This window comes from Bos grunniens, chromosome 4 (assembly GCF_055505025.1).
Source record: "Bos grunniens cultivar Pamir isolate PY7600 chromosome 4, Bosgru_T2T1.0, whole genome shotgun sequence".
Classification (NCBI taxonomy): domain Eukaryota; kingdom Metazoa; phylum Chordata; class Mammalia; order Artiodactyla; family Bovidae; genus Bos; species Bos grunniens.
The window spans coordinates 91,192,477-91,210,952 of NC_141168.1; the positions used below are offsets into that span (position 1 = coordinate 91,192,477).

General features: G+C 36.2%; 1 protein-coding gene across 2 annotated transcripts in view; it reads right to left on the bottom strand.

Moving 5' to 3' along the window:
* The window catches only part of ITGB8 (integrin subunit beta 8), a 95,462-nt gene that overhangs the window by 11,268 nt on the left and 65,718 nt on the right, over nucleotides 1-18,476 (bottom strand). For both annotated transcript variants that reach the window (XM_086397438.1, XM_086397440.1), the window contains 4 exons: nucleotides 13,541-13,636; nucleotides 10,179-10,268; nucleotides 3,554-3,688; nucleotides 498-903 (listed from right to left, as the gene is read on the bottom strand). In XM_086397438.1, coding sequence (XP_086253564.1) covers nucleotides 498-903; nucleotides 3,554-3,688; nucleotides 10,179-10,268; nucleotides 13,541-13,636 — 727 coding nt within the window. The remainder of the gene's footprint in view (nucleotides 1-497; nucleotides 904-3,553; nucleotides 3,689-10,178; nucleotides 10,269-13,540; nucleotides 13,637-18,476) is intronic.

The following is an 18,476-nucleotide window of genomic DNA, read 5'->3' on the forward strand; positions in this document are numbered from 1 at the left end:
AAAATAAAGTAGACAGGTTTATATACTACAGATTTATAATGCCATCTCTAATAACACATTAAGAATTTTACAGTGAATTGAAAGTATATTTTTATAGCTAACTATCCTCTGAACAAGATGAGGGGAGTGACCATTTATGTGGATAAATCAGAGTCTTCTAGAAGAATACCCAGATTATAGAAAATCTGTCAGACATTGTCAGTAATTTCCTTTTCTGGTATATGTCTTTACAAGGTCACAGCATTCTTGAAAATAATAACTAATTTTTGGTTTTAATTTTTAAGTATTTCCTGTACAAAATAATTTAAACTATAAATATCAGAATTATGTGCAGTATATTTGTGGCTATGTCCTAATTTCACAGACTTTGAAAGTTTAAATATCAGATTCAGATTCATGGTTGGTAATTATAAAGGTGTGATTTAAAGATACTTTAACATATATGCTAGCTTAATATACAACTATATAAATAACTGCATGTACATATTTATACTCACCAGCACACAGATTTCCATGATGATATGGACAAGAAAAGTCATCCTTTTCACAGTATTTTCCATACACTTTTCCAAACTTAATTTTGTGACATAAACATTTCCCACAAATGCAAACTCCTCTACCGCTGCAAACAGGTTGATCCTTGTGTGACTTGCAACTTTCAGAAGGAAATGTATCCTCATCAATATGACATTTATTCTCATCACACTGGAAGCACTTGGCATCTAGAAAAGTTTCTTCTACACACTTTCTTTTAGGTCCTCTGCTGTCATCACACTGACAGCTGCAATTTCTGTGTATATGAATTTTAGTGGTTTCATTGAAACCAATAGGTTTGATGATTGCATAGCTCTTTCCTCCTGTGACATCACATTTTTCCATTGTAACTGTTACATTGAAAAGAACCTAAATTTGTGGGTGAGAGGGAAAAAAATACATTTATATACTTTGTTTTTATTACTAATATTATATATGTTAATGATATTTTAAGTCAATATTATACCATCTATAAGAAATTAATATTTATAAATTACACATGCATTCTTTTTTCATATGTAGACATAACATTACCTTTTAATTTCATTTTATTTCCTTATTAAGGAACTGGAGAGTTAAAGGATACAATGACTGAGACTTGCCTATCATGCGCCATTAAATGGACATGGATTCAAACCTATTTGAAAGGTATCTACTTCTAATCATTCATTTATATCCTCAGATGATTTCTTAGCAAACTTGAGAGAGAATAGACCATTTTCTAGATCCAGTCCTTAACTTGTGGAGTTACGACAAATATTTGGCATTAGAGATAGATCAAATAAACTGAAGTCAAGGGCTTCTGCTCTACTGGTTTAAAACCCTGAAATGAACAATTGTCAAATGAACAATTTTTATTTTTTTTCTCTTTTCCTAGAGCCCAAGTAAAGTTTTGGAGTTAAATTTTAGTTTACACATAATGTTAAGAGGAAAACATGGGGCTTTCCCTGATGTTACTCAAGGGAAAGAGATTTAGGACTCTCAACTTTAAAGTCCTAAGATCTCAATACAAGGTCATACATTTTTCTCAGTGGAGATGTTAGTCTGCAACTAATGATCTGGCCTGGCAGGAATTGGTTTCCCCCATGAAACTACATAATTGCTTTCTCTTGCCAAATTCTTCTCAGTTTTTTCTCCACAACACAATTGGCTTAGTGTGTGTATTTATATTTGTTAACTCATCTTATAATCTTCAGGTAATTTGGCAAACAAGGTTTATAGTTTTCTTCCATGTTAGACTGAGATATATTACAATTTAAAAATAATTTGTGCTAAGCTTTTTGGTCGGGATGGAGATAGATTAGGTAAATAGATATGGATGGATATATATATATGTGTGTATATATATATATGGAGATATATATATATATGACTATATAGAGATTTCCTCTTTCTTATGTATATAGATTATAGATATCCATCCCAACAAAAAAGCCTAACATAAATACATATACACACAAGCACAAACACACACACACAATAAGAAAGATCTAAATTTAGGTTTATATGTTATCTATATCCATGCAGAATTAGAATTAGTCTCATAATATTAAAATCAGTACAACTGAGGTCAGACTTGAAATGTTTTTTTCTCTTTAAAATATTAAGGAGTAACAGGTTGTAAGATAATGTGGTCACTGCCAAAATTAAGTAGAGCAAAACTTGGGATTTCTATAATTAAGAGGTCAAATGACTCTTCTTGACAGTCAAACTGTTTATACCACTTTGTTGAAAATGAGGGAAAAAAGGGATGTAGACAAAGAAAAAGAAGTAAGCTAAACCATTCTGCCAAAATTGATTTTGAAAGAAAGAGCTTATTCTAAGAGGGTAATCCTTTCTCAAAAAGTAATAACTGCATTATTTTTTTGGGAGCACAAAAGAAAAAGTTTCTCTATATTCAGTGTAAATAAAACATATTTTTTGTAAACTGGTATAAAATGTCTTTTGGACAAAATTCAAGGAGTGATTATGGAGAAGCCAACAGAACTTGAATTTGAAATAATTAATTTCAAATATACAGTTTGTTGGAGCAACTGTACTATCTGCAGATTCTAAACTTCCCAAGAGGGAAAAGTACATTCTAACTAGAAAGAAAGGAAGATTCTCTTTTATTCAATCTTATTAACAGAATAGTAGTATTTTTAATCTTTCAATAGCTCTTTCTGTATAGCATGATATTAAAATAATTAATAACATCATAGAACCTTAGAGATGGATGGAAGAGTGATTAGAATATTCTAGTTCAAGTTATTTATTTAAAAATGAAGCAACTGATGCCTCACTGAGGTAAATGACTCACTGAAAATCACTTTGTTCTACAAGAATTTCTTTTTAAAGTATATTTCTGTGTGTTTACTCTCTCTTGTGCAAATCCTGGGAGAATCCCTATCTTCCATTGTCCTATTTCCTCATGCTGCTATAATCTGAGTCTCTTTTCCATATTTCATTCCTTTTTAGTTAAATGATGACACTTCTTTTTATTGTTGTCCTTAACAAATTTCCCTACTTCCTAGATCGTTATATTGAGATAATATAAGTGTCCTGGGACAGTCACAAAGTGAAAGATTTTATAATTCTTAATCCTTATCAACAGCTCCATCACTCCCATTCTTCTGTATTGCTTTTACCCTCAGCTTTCACATTTACTCTGAGAATTTTCAGATTTGAAACAAAAAGGTATTAGCATAATATAAGAAGAGACACTTATTGTTCCAGAAGATGTGATTTCCTAACATATACTGGCTGTGTCATCAATAATAATAAAGTTATTATTATTAAATAAGTATTTAATATGATACATATTTATTTTAAAATAAGTACTAGAGAATTTGAGAGAACAGTCAGTGGAGTTACAACAAGTAGGAATTTTAGGAATAGACAATGAAAGTTACTTTGAAGTGTAAATGAGATTCTTAAGATCAGTAGTAAGCAAAGTTTTCAGAATGGTTTGAGTTTTCTGTGAGAAAGCATGCCAAACAAGTTAATTTACTTTAAATCGGAAAAATGCACACCCACATACTTCATCATTGCTTGTCACATTTCCGCATCCGTCTGTGCCTGGCTTTCTGGTCCCATCTGGACAAATGGCAGTAATGTTAAAGTAGATGCCTTTTACCTGGTTTTCCACCTGAACTTTCACTTCTGAAATGAGTTTCTGCAGAGATGACATTTTTTAGTTGTATACTATAGCAGTTTCAAATGTAAGCAACTAAACAAAAGTCAAGTTTATCATATCATTCTAGATTTAATTTTTTAACTAAATCAAAGAGTCTGCCTTTATAAAATCTTGATTAAAAACAGTATTTCCACATAATGACCTAGCTACATTTGAAATACATAAAAAAAATACTAAAGGATTAGATTATCTGTGTTCAAACTGCTCTATTTTTTTCACGTATTTCCATGACTGCATTTTGATCACTTCAGAGACATTTCTCACTCGGCCTGTGTTACAAAAATAATCATTTTAATCCAATAATATTTATATTTTGTGATAAAATTTGAAGAAAGCATTGAGAATACATACACAATATGATACATCATAGCACATAAATCTTAACAGCTTAAAATCTGGAACACGCTTCTGACATGTACTGCTATTAAAACAACATTTCAGTTTCAGATACTTAAGACTATCATGGAATCTAAAATGTCTTACTGATACAGAATTGAAAGGTAAATTTTGTGGAGGCCATTTCTATACTGTAGGTATAAGAAATACCTGCCAGTTATGGCCCTGTAAATTCTCCAAGAATGGCCTAGGATTTTTGCCAAATCCCTGGAGCTTGCTTATTGTTTCAGTTCTTAATACTGAAATAGGGCCTCTTACTGGGCAGAAAATCATTCACTCATTTATTCACTTATATATACAGTCATTCAAAAAACATGTATGTATTGCCAATTATGCTGATTATGTGTATCAAGCACATCCTAATTTCTTCCCATCTCAGTTCCAAAAGTTATAGCTATATTAAATATATTCTGTAGATCTGTGTGAATTTCATCTGATAAAACTTAGAGTCTACCACATGCAAAAATCCTTAACTTATTTTTGTAAACAAAAGGAAAGGGAAAAGATGAAGTATGTAAGAAAAGGAGTGAGCAACATGGTACTAAGGAAAAAGATATCCCCATGGCTTCCAATTCTTTACTTGAGTAATTTTTCTTTTTCAACTGTATAGTCAACAAAGAGATTAATAACTGATCATGGAATTATAGTAGTAAATCCTTAGAGTAAAATACTTCCTCAAATTAGTAAATTCTATTTGAATTAGGTAAGACTATATGAGTCACATTTTTTATCAACCAGAGAATCCATACATTGTAATCACTTAATTAAACAGTTTCAGGAAAAAATAGAAAACTTCTCCTGCTCAGTCATGTCTGACTCTTTGTCACCCGATGGACTGTAGCCCACCAGGCTCCTCTGTCCATGGGGATTCTCCAGGCAAGAATACTGGAGTGGGTTGCCATTTCCTTCTCCAGAGGATCTTCCCAACCTAGGGATTGAACCTACATCTCTTGTGTTGCAGGTGGATTCTTTACTACTGAGCCACCTGGGGTTCCCAGGTGGATGGTATACTAATGGTATTGATATGGTGATGATTTGACAAATCAGAAGGAAATTCTGAATACCATCAGTGTTCTTTTTGCCCTTTTGAAATCCTGTTTCCCTTAAAACCTTAAGCTAGTTATATCAGTGTTTTTTCAAGCATGATATGAAGACAAATATCTAAAATTTTGCCCAGTTTTGAGATTAAGAAATTGTTTGACAGTCTTTTTTTTTTCTTTTTTTAAAAACGAATTTATTTATTTTAGTTGGAGGCTAGTTACTTTACAATATTGTGGTTGTTTTTGCCATATATTGTCATGAATTGGCCATGGGTAAGAAGAGATGGCAAGAATACACAGAAGAACTGTACAAAAAAGATCTTCATGACCCAGATAATCACGATGGTGTGATCACTGACCTAGAGCCAGACATCCTGGAATGTGAAGTCAAGTGGGCCTTAGAAAGCATCACTACGAACAAAGCTAGTGGAGGCGACGGAATTCCAGTTGAGCTATTCCAAATCCTGAAAGATGATGCTGTGAAAGTGCTGCCCTCAATATGCCAGCAAATTTGGAAAACTCAGCAGTGGCCACAGGACTGGAAAGGTCAGTTTTCATTCCAATCTCAAAGAAAGGCAATGCCAAAGAATACTCAAACTACCGCACAATTGCACTCATCTCACATGCTAGTAAAGTCATGCTCAAAATTCTCCAAGCCAGGCTTTAGCACTATGTGAACCGTGAACTTCCTGATGTTCAAGCTGGTTTTAGAAAAGGCAGAGGAACCAGAGATCAAATTTCCAACATCTGCTGGATCATGGAAAAAGCAAGAGAGTTCCAGAAAAGCATCTATTTCTGCTTTATTGACCATGCCAAAGCCTTTGACTGTGTGGATCACAATAAACTGTGGAAAATTCATCAAGAGATGGGAATTCCAGACCACCTGATTTGCCTCTTGAGAAATTTGTATGCAGGTCAGGAAGCAACAGTTAGAACTGGACATGGAACAACAGACTGGTTCCAAATAGGAAAAGGAGTTCGTCAAGGCTGTATATTGTCACCCTGTTTATTTAACTTATATGCAGAGTACATCATGAGAAACGCTTGACTGGAAAAGGACAAGCTGGAATCAAGATTGCCGGGAGAAATATCAATAACCTCAGATATGCAGATGCTGCTGCTGCTGCTGCTAAGTCGCTTCAGTCCTATCCGACTCTGTGCGACCCCATAGACGGAAGCCCACCTGGCTCCCCCGTCCTTGGGATTCTCTAGGCAAGAACACTGGAGTGGGCCGCCATTTCCTTCTCCAATGCGTGAAAGGGAAAAGTGAAAGTGAAGTCACTCAGTCGTGTCCGACTCTTAGCGACCCCATGGACTGCAGCCTACCAGGCTCCGCCATCCATGGGATTTTCCAGGCAAGAGTAATGGAATGGGGTGCCATTGCCTTCTCCTTATGCAGATGGCACCACCCTTATGGCAGAAAGTGAAGAGAAACTAAAAACCCTCTTGATGAAAGTGAAAGTGGAGAGTGAAAAAGTTGGCTTAAAGCTCAACCTTCATAAAACGAAGATCATGGATCTGGTCCCATCAGTTCATGGGAAATAGATGGGGAAGCAGTGGAAACAGTGTCAGACTTTTTCTGGGCTCCAAAATCACTACAGATGGTGACTGCAGCCATGAAATTAAAAGACGCTTACTCCTTGGAAGGAAAGTTATGACCAACCTAGATAGCATATTCAAAAGCAGAGACATTACTTTGCCAACAAAGGTTCGTCTAGTCAAGGCTATGGTTTTTCCTGTGGTCATGTATGGATGTGAGAGTTGGACTGTGAAGAAGGCTGACTGCCAAAGAATTGATGCTTTTGAACTGTGGTGTTGGAGAAGACTCTTGAGAGTCCCTTGGACTGCAAGGAGATCCAACCAGTCCATTCTGAAGGAGATCAGCCCTGGGATTTCTTTGGAAGGACTGATGCTAAAGCTGAAACTCCAGTACTTTGGCCACCTCATGCAAAGAGTTGACTCATTGGAAAAGACTCTGATGCTGGGAGGGATTGGGGGCAGGAGGAGAAGGGGATGACAGAGGATGAGATGGCTGGATGGCATCACTGACTTGACGGACATGAGTCTGAGTGAACTCTGGGAGTTGGTGATGGACAGGGAGGCCTGGTGTGCTGCAATTCATGGGGTCGAAAAGAGTCAGACATGACTGAGCAACTGATCTGATCTGATCTGATATCAGGTATCCACCATCCTGAATCCCCTTCCCACCTCCCTCCCCAAGTTTCAGACAGTATTAAGCTTGCCTTTTAATATCTAACAGGTGCAGAGACAGACTTTATTTTTTATGAAGTGTAATTCCTTTTATTCAATATAATTTATTTTTTATTTCAGTTAAATTAAGGTTAAGTATATATTTAATATGTATAGTTTTAAATTAGTTTTTATTTAGTTTTAATTTTTATATAGTTTTAATTTTGATGGCAACGTAAAGGATAAAAAATAAAATGCAATCACATTCACCATGTACTAAATTTGTATGTAATTTTACAAAAGTCTTAAAAATGAAATGCAAAGAATTACAAAGTAGAATAAAATATTAGTTTTTTTCTTCAATGAATGAATGGTTTCTGTTGGACTGTGAAGATGAAATGAATTTTCAGAAAAAATTTTAAAGTACAGACATATAAAATTATAACAGAATCCCAGCTTAAGGATGTTCGTTAGAGTTTTTGTTGATTTTGTTAGTATTTTCAAAATTGTTTAAGGTTAATCAGAACTACAATTAGATAATGCATACAGACCTAACCTAGCAAATAAAGAACATGAAAAAAAAAAGCTATTGTTTCCTTTTCCATGGGTCTAATTTGATACATAGGAAAGTTTATCAACCTATATTTTTTCTAAGGGGTTATATGTGGGTTCATATTATGAAAAATAGGGTGACTTCAAATACTGTAAGCTCCTTTCTTATTTTGATTATCCTTGGGAGCAAACTACTGTTGTAGTTGTAATGAGTTGTACACAGGTTTGATTTTCCTAGTTAAGATGTCCCTCCAGTCCTATTAATGCTTTCTTTTTGGTAACATTGATAAAAAAAATTGTAATTAAAGATGCTTTTCCTATTTCATCCAACATAGTCTTGTTGGACATAGAACAATTACTTGCAAAACAAACAAACAAAAAACCTTGCAAGATTTGTTTTCCTTTTAAAGAAAGAAAGTTTAAACAAGTCCTTCACTTTCTATTCTGTATCCACTTCTGCCTTTTTCTTTTGTACCTGAGTTGAAAGCAGATGTTCCATGAAGAAAATGTGAAGCCTGAGATTTCTAACAATACTTGGGCTACTGTTAATACAGTTCAACTCTACTGTGTCAGGAAGGCAATAAGAGAATTTGAAGAAGTGAGAGTTTGTCAATAGCACATAAATTCAAGATAGAACAAAGCATATCTTTGAACACCATGTGAAAAAAGAAAACAGACTATATAATACAGAAGGAAGCACCTGAAAGTTAGAATTTAGGAAAACCTAGGTTCTGGTTCTGCTTCTTTTGCTTGTTAGCTGTTTGACCTTTGGTTAATTTGCTTAGCTTCTTTGAAATTCTACAAATACACAATGGGAGTACTAATACTGCCTTATAGGTTGGTTGAATGGATTGAATGAGGTCATGTATGGAAAATAACTAGTTTGTAGTGGTATTAAACGGAGAAGGCAATGGCACCCCACTCCAGTACTCTTGCCTGGAAAATCCCATGGACAGAGGAGCCTGGTAGGCTGCAGTCCATGGGGTCGCTAGGAGTCGGACACGACTGAGCGACTTAGCAGCAGCAGCAGTGGTATTAAAATAACAGTTACTGTTTTTACAGTGTCCTAAAAGAGATTATTCTATCCAGGAATGACCTAGGTTAAGAGTACAGCAAAAGAGACACTGATGTATAGAACAGTCTTATGGACTCTGTGGGAGAGGGAGAGGGTGGGAAGATTTGGGAGAATGGCAATGAAACATGTAAAATATCATGTAGGAAACGAGTTGCCAGTCCAGGTTCGATGCATGATGCTGGATGCTTGGGGCTGGTGCACTGGGACGGCCCAGAGGGATGGTATGGGGAGGGAGGAGGGAGGAGGGTTCGGGATGGGGAACACATGTATACCTGTGGCGGATTCATTTTGATATTTGGCAAAACTAATACAATTATGTAAAGTTTAAAAATAAAATAAAATTAGAGGAAAAAAAAAAAAGAGTACAGATATTTCTTTAACTTTGTATTTAGCACCTACTCTTCACAACTTGGGAACAGCGTACAACTGTCATCTCAATAAAATAGTATATCTCTTAAGGTAATTCTTTGAATCAAACTGAACAACCCAGTGATGATCTAGGACACCCTAACAAAATTCTCCTAGTAGTCTCCATATCTCAGTTCATTTTTTTCTGGAAAGTTGCTATTTAAATAACACAGTAGATTGATTATGGCACTGGAAATTATGATATTTCTTGGTAATAAAGTATATTCTATGGCTGTGACTTGGTGACTCTCAGAACATTTAATAAGGAAGGAAATTTAGTAGTCTTTAGCTCAAGAAGGCAATGGCACCCCACTCCAGTACTCTTGCCTGGAAAATCCCATGGACGGAGGAGCTGGTGGGCTGCAGTCCATGGGGTCGCTAAGAGTCGGACACGACTGAACGACTTCACTTTCACTTTCCACTTTCTTGCATTGGAGAAGGAAATGGCAACCCACTCCAGTGTTCTTGCCTGGAGAATCCCAGGGACAGGGGAGCCTGGTGGGCTGCCGTCTATGGGGTTGCACGGAGTCGGACATGACTGAAGCGACTTAGCAGCAGTAACAGCAGCTCAACCTGAATTTAGTAAACTGTGTCAAAGGACATAGTGAAACACAGAAAGCTGAAATGACTTTACCAAGGTTCTGTAACTAGTTAGTGATAGAGCCAGGGCTAACTCAGGTTCCTAATTCCTAATCTAATGTTTTTCCACCACTCCTCTCAAGATGATAGAGCATTAGTTTGTACCTTGCTATAGAAATTGGGATTAAAAGTTTATTTGAAAAAAAAAATGTGTACAATATATACATACCTGATAGGCTTCTACAACCAGATTATTGAGGTTTGCAGCCTTTGATTCTATTTCACCAGCAATGGTGCCAGGCAAGAGGGGTAGAAGGTCCTAGAAAACATACCAATAGCATTCACTAAATTACAACTATGTACAGTGGCTTAGCAATCAAGAAATATTTAAAAATCTTACAGGTATCAATGGAAGATGAGTCATTGCATGAATAAAAAAGTTAAAACACAAGAAAAAATATAAGCAACTAACTAAAGCAGCTAAAACATATATACCTGAAACGATATGTATTTGTATGTGCATGAGTGTGTGTGAGTACCCAAGTTACATGCTAACTTAAACCTTAAAGTATAGACCACAGAACCTGGTCCCAAGAGATTTTAAAATGAAAACGGTTCTGAGGGCAAATAAATTTGATAAGTTCTGCATATGGTTTCTTCTACATAGAGACTCAAAATGTATACCCCTGCAATTCAGAAATAATTTAGCATTATTATAATAATTCCACATTCTCTAACATTTACTTAATTACAAAACTGTTTTCTCATGTAACGTAAATATTTTGCAGAACTGCTTTTCCATGGAGCGGTCTTTAGGACATGCTTGTCCAGACAGGAGAAAAAAAATCAAAGTCACAAATGGAAGTTTCATTGAACAGGTGTTCTGATGGTCCATAAAAAAATGGACTCTAGGTATTCCTAGTGAGAAAATGAGAATTAGTAAAGGCTTAAAGGTTTACCGAAGTTGTAGATTAACTAAGAATAGAGAAGTAACTAGTTTTACTAGAGTGAATGCTGCATATTTATATGGAATCAGATTATGAAAAGTCTTGAAATGCATTTATATATCATTTTATCATTCACAAGTGTCACTGAGTTCTTGCTGTATGACGGCTACTACTTGAACAATAAGCTACTACAAATAATTTAGTACCTCAGGTATAAGGGAAATATATTTGTCAGACATTTTAAAAGTCCATTTATATAACTTTTATTAAGTAGCATCATATGCCACTTTGGAAACGCTAAATTATTAGGCCACATAGTTTCTACCCTTAAGGATCTTACAGGAATGTAAATGACAGTTTCAAAAAATGATGTTCCCATGAAGCAATGGTCATATATATGGACCCTAATTCGAGGGATACAGAGCAGGCATTTGGGGGCTGGGGAAATTTGTCAGGGACTGTTTCCTGGAGGAGGTGATTCATGAGTTGTGTCTTCAAGGATGAGTAAGAGTTAACAACTAATAATGGAGAAAGGCTTCCAGGGATGGGAGATAAATAGCAAGAACAGAGTTACAAAGAAAAGAAAGAGCCTGGTGAGTGTGTTCACAGGAGAATTAGAAGCACGACTGGAGGGACAAGTTTAAGGCAGACAGCTTTGGGGGATGAGGTCAGCGAGGCAAGCAGGGACCCACTAGCCTCATGTGCCATAATAAAGGCTTGATCCTCTAGATCAGAGGAAACCACTGGAGCACTTTACTCAAAGTGTGATTCAAATAGCTTATCCTGCAGCCAGGTGAAAGGTGGATTTGGGAGATGGGTTAGGAAGGTGTTACAACTCAGACAAAGGTGATTAATAAAAATGTCTGTGAGCAACCAAACTGGGTGACTGCATGGCATACACAGGACTCAGCAGAGTTTGTTACGCTTTTAGAATCCATTGATTTTTACTTTGCATGCAATTCAGTTAATAACAAACCTGGTTTTATGGTTTAACAGTCAGTAGAAATTTTCTTAAAGGAGTAGGAAGAAACTGCTAGAGCCAATATCACCATCAAGAAGTAATAAATAGCAGACAAAAAAGAGCAAAACAATAAAAAGCTGCTCAGTGAGTTGAAATTCAATTTGAAATTTAAGCTTAGAGGTTAAGAACACAGGATTTAGGCTGTTAGGAAAGTATATAACCTCCCTAAATGCATTTGTTTCCTTCATCTTTAAAGTGGGCATATTAGTAATATTATCCTTCTTGTTAAGAGTTTTAAGAGTATCAAATGAATTAATGTTAATAAACTCAGTGCTTGACAACAGTAAGTACTCAAAAAGTGGGAGCTGTTACTATTGTTAGTAAAGTGATTTGGGCATTTAATTTGAGTCCGAGCTCTACTTCTGTGGATATAACAGCTGTTTCCTTAAAACGAATTCCATGGTATGTAAATTTTGGAAAACAGGGAATTACATCTTCACTGTAGGAAAGAAATGATACAATTGCTAAGGGATGAAATGATATAATTAAAGTAGCACTTTCAGATGATAAATGTAGTAGTCAGATATTAGGGAAACTGGTGACGGGAACACCAGCTTTGTGGCAAATGCAAATGAATTCAAGTAGCTGTTGAAACCAAAAGAAAAAATAGTTTATCTGAAATATTAAAAAAAAATAAGTAAAGGACATTGTGGGTACAAGGTAAAAGCAAAGACAACAAGGGAGATGAAGATCCAGTGACCAGACGTGTAAAGAAAATTAGGGTATCACGCCATTGTAGAAATGAAGAAAAGAGAGTTTCCTGGAAAAAAGAATCTAAAAGACTGCAAGGAAAGCTTTAGCAGGATCACAGAAGTTCTATTTTGGGGGTGACAGGAGGAATCCCATGGGGTGCTGCCAGAGTGACACAGGTGTCAAATGTCTATTCTGCTTGTAGGACTCACCCGGCTGAAAAGATTCTGGACAAAACCAAAATTATTCTTATGTAGCAAGGCTTTGACTGAGTCAGCCACTTCCATGGCTCCTCTTATTCCTTTATTAGATGACCTAGACAAAATCTAGGTATGTTGGTGCTAGATTTGTTGAAAAATACTGATGCTCCCCAATCTAATCTATTATAAAGATATGCCCATGGACTAGAATAAGCAGAAATGTGGACATGGTATAGTTGGGGTGTGAACTACGTTTCACCTGATAAAAGTCTTCTCCAATATTGTCACAGTCAGTACCAAGTCTGTCTACAATGCGGGAGACCGAGGTTTGATCCCTGGGTCAGGAAGATCCTCTGGAGAAGGAAATGGCAACCCACTCCAGTACTCTTGCCTGGAAAATCCCATGGATGGAGGAGCCCAGTAGGCTACAGTCCATGGGTTCGAAAAGAGTCGGACATGACTGAGCGACTTCACTTCATTTGACTTCAGTACCAAGTACTATCAGTGCCCTCACTAGATTCTAATTTTAGGTTTGCAAACATAGAATTTGTATTTATTTATACTTAAATGTTAACTTAGGGCACTGTGTAGTATACGTTAGTTAATATAGTGTTAAATTTAGATTGTACAAAGTATAAGAACCCCAGAATCCTTACCTGGGGTTCTGAGAAGTATTCTAATTTTAACTACAGATGCAAAGATTTTAATTTTTACATTTTGGGAGTTAACATACCTTATACCAATGAAACTGTTTTCCTTGAACTGCAAAGATGACGTTAATATTGTTGTCTATTAACTTTTCTGAAAGTTGGCCTAGTGAGGGATGTTCCTGTAATGAAAAATGAGAAAATGAGATAAAGAAGGGAGTGAAATTTAGTGCATCAGTTCCATACACTTCCAAACATCTGTTATACAGAGAACTGTATGATTAACATAAAAATGTATTGGGTTGGGAAGGATTATTGTTTTACTAGAGGCATTTAAATTACTAAAAAAAATAAGGTTAACATCAAAGTATTAAGGATATTTTAAAGACAAAACTGCCATAAAAATATCAGAAGCTCAGAAAAATGAAGAGGGTTGCATTCAACATAGTACAAAGTCTTTAGTACCTTTTAGGTTAATGTTGGATTCCAAGTGACATAATTAAAAGATTATCTAATATTCAGAAACAGAGACATATTAGTGACAATCACATTCTGAGGTGAAATTCAGTAACAAGTGTTGAAATGCAAATATATTAATGTATATATGCATATGTATTTGATGGGCTTCCCAGGTGGCACTAGTGGTAAAGAACCTGCCTGCCAATGCAGGAGACACAAGAGACCCAGGTTCAGTCTCTGGGTTGGAAAGATCCCCTGGAGGAGAGCCCAGCAACCCACTTCAGTATTCTTGCCTAGAGAATTCCAGGGACAGAGGAGCCTGCTGGGCTACAGTCCATAAGGTTGCAGAGTCGGACACAACTGAAGCATCTTAGCATGCATGCGTGCAATATATATTTGCTGTGTAACATGGTGTAATACAAAGTCTATTTAAAAGAAGAAAATCCTGTATTCAAATCCTGGGTTGTCAGTTTATGATAAAAATTGTATCTAGCTGTACTAGGAATATTTTCTAATGGCAACAACTGCTTTTCAAATATTTTTGCTTTGACAAAAAATAATCAGAGTTTGCCAAGCATTCCCCCTTCTTAATTTTTAAAACCATTCATATTTTATGGAAAAATTAATCCACATGTTTTTGACCAGCTTATACTTAACACACATAAAATCAATATTTAAAAAGCAGTCCAAAATGTAAGCAGTTTTTGGAGCCTTCTTAATCTCTTTCTCCTTCTCAAGAACAGGGAAAATTATTTTTTCTCAGAAGATCATTAAGAAGGTCAGTGTATTTTTAAGCTTAAAAGAACACATTTTTTAACCCTATAAAGAACTGTTTTAAAAGAAAATTTTAAGTACCTTGAGGCCAATTTGTTAAAGTTACAAATGCTTAACAGATGTTTAAATAAACCATTGTTAACAAGAGAGTTGTGGATTAATGGCCATTGTTGAACCCTTTCCCCTTTCTCCCATGAAGCACAGTATCTTTTAAGTATTAAGTATTTTACCTTTTATGTCTTGTATTTCACTAGCAGGAATACTCCCTCTCAGCCAGCTGTCCTGGTTTGGTGACGTCACTACTTCTCAGCCTTAACTCCCCCTGTGCTGCTGCTGCTAAGTCACTTCAGTCGTGTCCGACTCTGTGCGACCCCATAGACAGAAGCCCACCAGGCTCCCCCGTCCCTGGGATTCTCCAGGCAAGAACACTGGAGTGGGTTGCCATTTCCTTCTCCAATGCAGGAAAGTGAAAAGTGAAAGTGAAGTCTCTCAGTCGTATCCAACTCTTAGCGACCCCATGGACTGCAGCCTACCAGGCTCCTCCGTCCATGGGATTTTCCAGGCAAGAGTACTGGAGTGGGGTGCCATCGCCTTCTCCATAACTCGCCCTCTATCTAACCCATTACATATTGTTTCTCTAAACGTTGAAAAAAATTAATAGAGATAACAAGAATTTCACGGCCAAAAGGGAGAAGAGAAAGCATTGTGCCAAAGCAGCGCCTAAGTAGTTAAGGGCAAAAGGATTCCTTTCACATTTTTCTTCTTCACCAACACCTTCACTGTGATTTGTGAGAAATAACTTAAAATGTCAAAAGGAAAGAGGAGGTAAGAAGGATTAAACGGAAACAGTTTTGGTTAAAGAAATAACGGTGTAGAGATGTATGAATTTTAATAATGTACCTATGTAGTGACAAAAAATAAGCATTTAAGATTCTCCATAAAAGTGAGATTCATTATAAAAAGGCATTGACTAAAGCATTACTTGAGTAATAGCAACTATTACCTAAAATGAGATTTGGGGTTTGTATCTGAACAGATGAAAGTTTCCATGCATAAATTATTAAAACTTGTAAAAAAACACTTTATACTGAACCTAATAGTGACCCACTTCACATTTATATTTTAAAAAAATGCAATTGTATTTAAAATTCAGGGCTCTCTCTGTTGAGCTGTATGAGATAGGACAAATGACCTCTCTGTGCTCAGTCTTCTCAACTATCAGTTTATAACCTGTGTTTCTTCTTTACCTAAAAATGATGATTTATATTATTTGTGAGAGGCTTCCCTGGTGGCTCAGATGGTAAGGTGTCTGCCTACAATGCGAGAGACCTGGGTTTGATTCCTGGGTCGGGGTGGGGAGTCCCCTGGAGGAGGAAATGGCGATCCACTCCAGCACTCTTGCCTGGAGGGTCCCATGGATGGAGGAGCATGATAGGCTACAGTCCATGGGGTCGCAAAGAGTCAGACACGGCTGAGTGACTTCACTTTCACTTTCCTCGTATTTTATAAATCTCTCTCCAGTTATAGCAAAATATTTTTTCTTTCTGCAAATCATACATACACCTGTGGTAGGTTGAATAATTTCTTCCCAAAACTTATGTCTACTCAGAAACTCAGAAATTAGGAAGAGGTAGGGAAGGATTTTTCTCTGGAATCTTCAAAAGGAGTGTGGCCTTGCTGACAACTTGATCCCTAACCTCTAGCCCTCAAAACTGTGGGAGAATTAATTTCTGTTGTGTTAAGCCACCAGTACTTTCTTATGGTAGTTCTAGGAAATTAATATAATGGCTTACAATTGTTTTTAACCATTGTAATTACTCTTTTAACTTGTTCATCTTCACCATAGTTTAGTTCTCCCAGTGATGTTCTTTTTCAGTAGTGTGTCCCCTGTATTACTCATAACCCGGTAAGCAGAAGTCTATTAATAGTTATTAAAATGAATGAATGAATAACTCAAAAAAAAGTTATACGATAATATAGAATTTGAAGTATTGCATATCATAATAAGATATGAAAAAATGTCTTGGTTAAGTGAAAGCACTCAATTATCTGGATTATTTTTTCATTACTTTTTATAAATCGATTTTTAGATGACAGATCATGAAAACAATCTGATAGCACAGATTTATTTAAAGATGAAGACTTATGTTTTGTCAGTCTCCATCTCTCCCATTGGCCTGTTTTTCTATCTATATGGCTGCACAGTAATAATCTCATAGGCCCGTGTTTCTCATCAGTGGCACTATTTACATTTTGTGTTGTGGTATGGGACTGTCCTGTGTGTTATAAGATACTCAGCGATGTTCCTAGCCTCTACCTATTAGATGCCAATATGTCCCTCCTCCCCTAGTTGTAACAACCAAAATACCTGTGGACATTGAAATATCTTCATGGAGGCAGGATACAAAATTGTTCTGGCTGAGAGCCATACCAGGAGCAGGGCCCTGGAAACAGACCACTTGGGGCTTCAACTCTTGGTTCTGCAACTATTAGCTCCATGACACTAGGAATCTGTCTTTACCTCTCTGTGATATAGTTTTTATATATGTAAAAGAGGTATAAATACTAGTATCTAGTATCTACTTCGCAGGGTTATGGTGGGGATTAAATGGGTTAACATGTGTTTAATTTACCATTTTCTAATTATTAAGCCCAAATTAATGATAAGTAGGGGCTCATGATTTTGGGTAGAATCCGGGAGTTGGTGATGGACAGGGAGGCCTGGCGTGCTGCGGTTCATGGTCACAAAGAGTCGGACACGACTGAGTGACTGAGCTGAACTGAACTCAGGGGCTCATGTCCTGATGTTACATTGCTTGTCATTTACCTAGACACTGCTATGTTGGGCTGTGTGACCACAGACAAGTTCCTGATTCTTTTAGTGCTTCCATCTTCTCACTTATAAAATGGAGGTAATAGCAATATCTATACTTCACTGGGATGATGGATGGTGCTCCCCAAGTGTAAAGGAGCAAATACCATAGCTGCTTAATAAAAGACAGCTTTCAGTAAAAGACATTTGGAGACCATTACTAAAGGCTAGATGCTGGGCTGTTGGATATGCTTTGACTTGCCTCATGTATTTACCTTTTGCACCTGGTTCCTGAAGTGTTTGAATTTGTGGCTCCTGTCAACATGGTGTCCATTGCATTCTTGATATCCTTAGTTAGTGAATGAGGGGCATGGACTAATTATTTTTTGTAAGCTGTTCAATGAGAATGGTAATAAAAATTTTCTGCGTTTTTAAACATGATTTAACCAAACATAATTTATTTAGAACATTATATTTCATAAATATTTTCATCAGTTTTTGTTTTTGTTGAGTTACTTTGGGAAATCATTATTTTTTCTCATTTTTAGGGGCATTAGAAGCAGTGTGAGTCTACTTTGAGCCTAGCCCAGGTGATTCTATGTGCAACTTTGCTTTCACTTTTTAGGAAAAAACAAACAAACGAACACCTAAATACTGTTCACATAAATACTTTCCCGGCTAGTTTTCTGCAAGCATGAGAAGCATTCAAATTAGGTCTACTCTAATTTTATTATTGAAGTCCTTATTGTTCACATGGCATTTACAGTTCTAAACAGATCGTAGAGTAGCAAGCTAAAATCGGGCATTTTGTTAGTTTTAAAAGCTGTGATATATATATATATATATATATATATACACATACATACACACACACACACGTACATATTATTTTAATTGAAGTGTAGTTGCTTTACAATATTATATTAGTTTCAGGTGTACAACATAGTGATTCACTGTTTCTATAGATTATAAGCAAT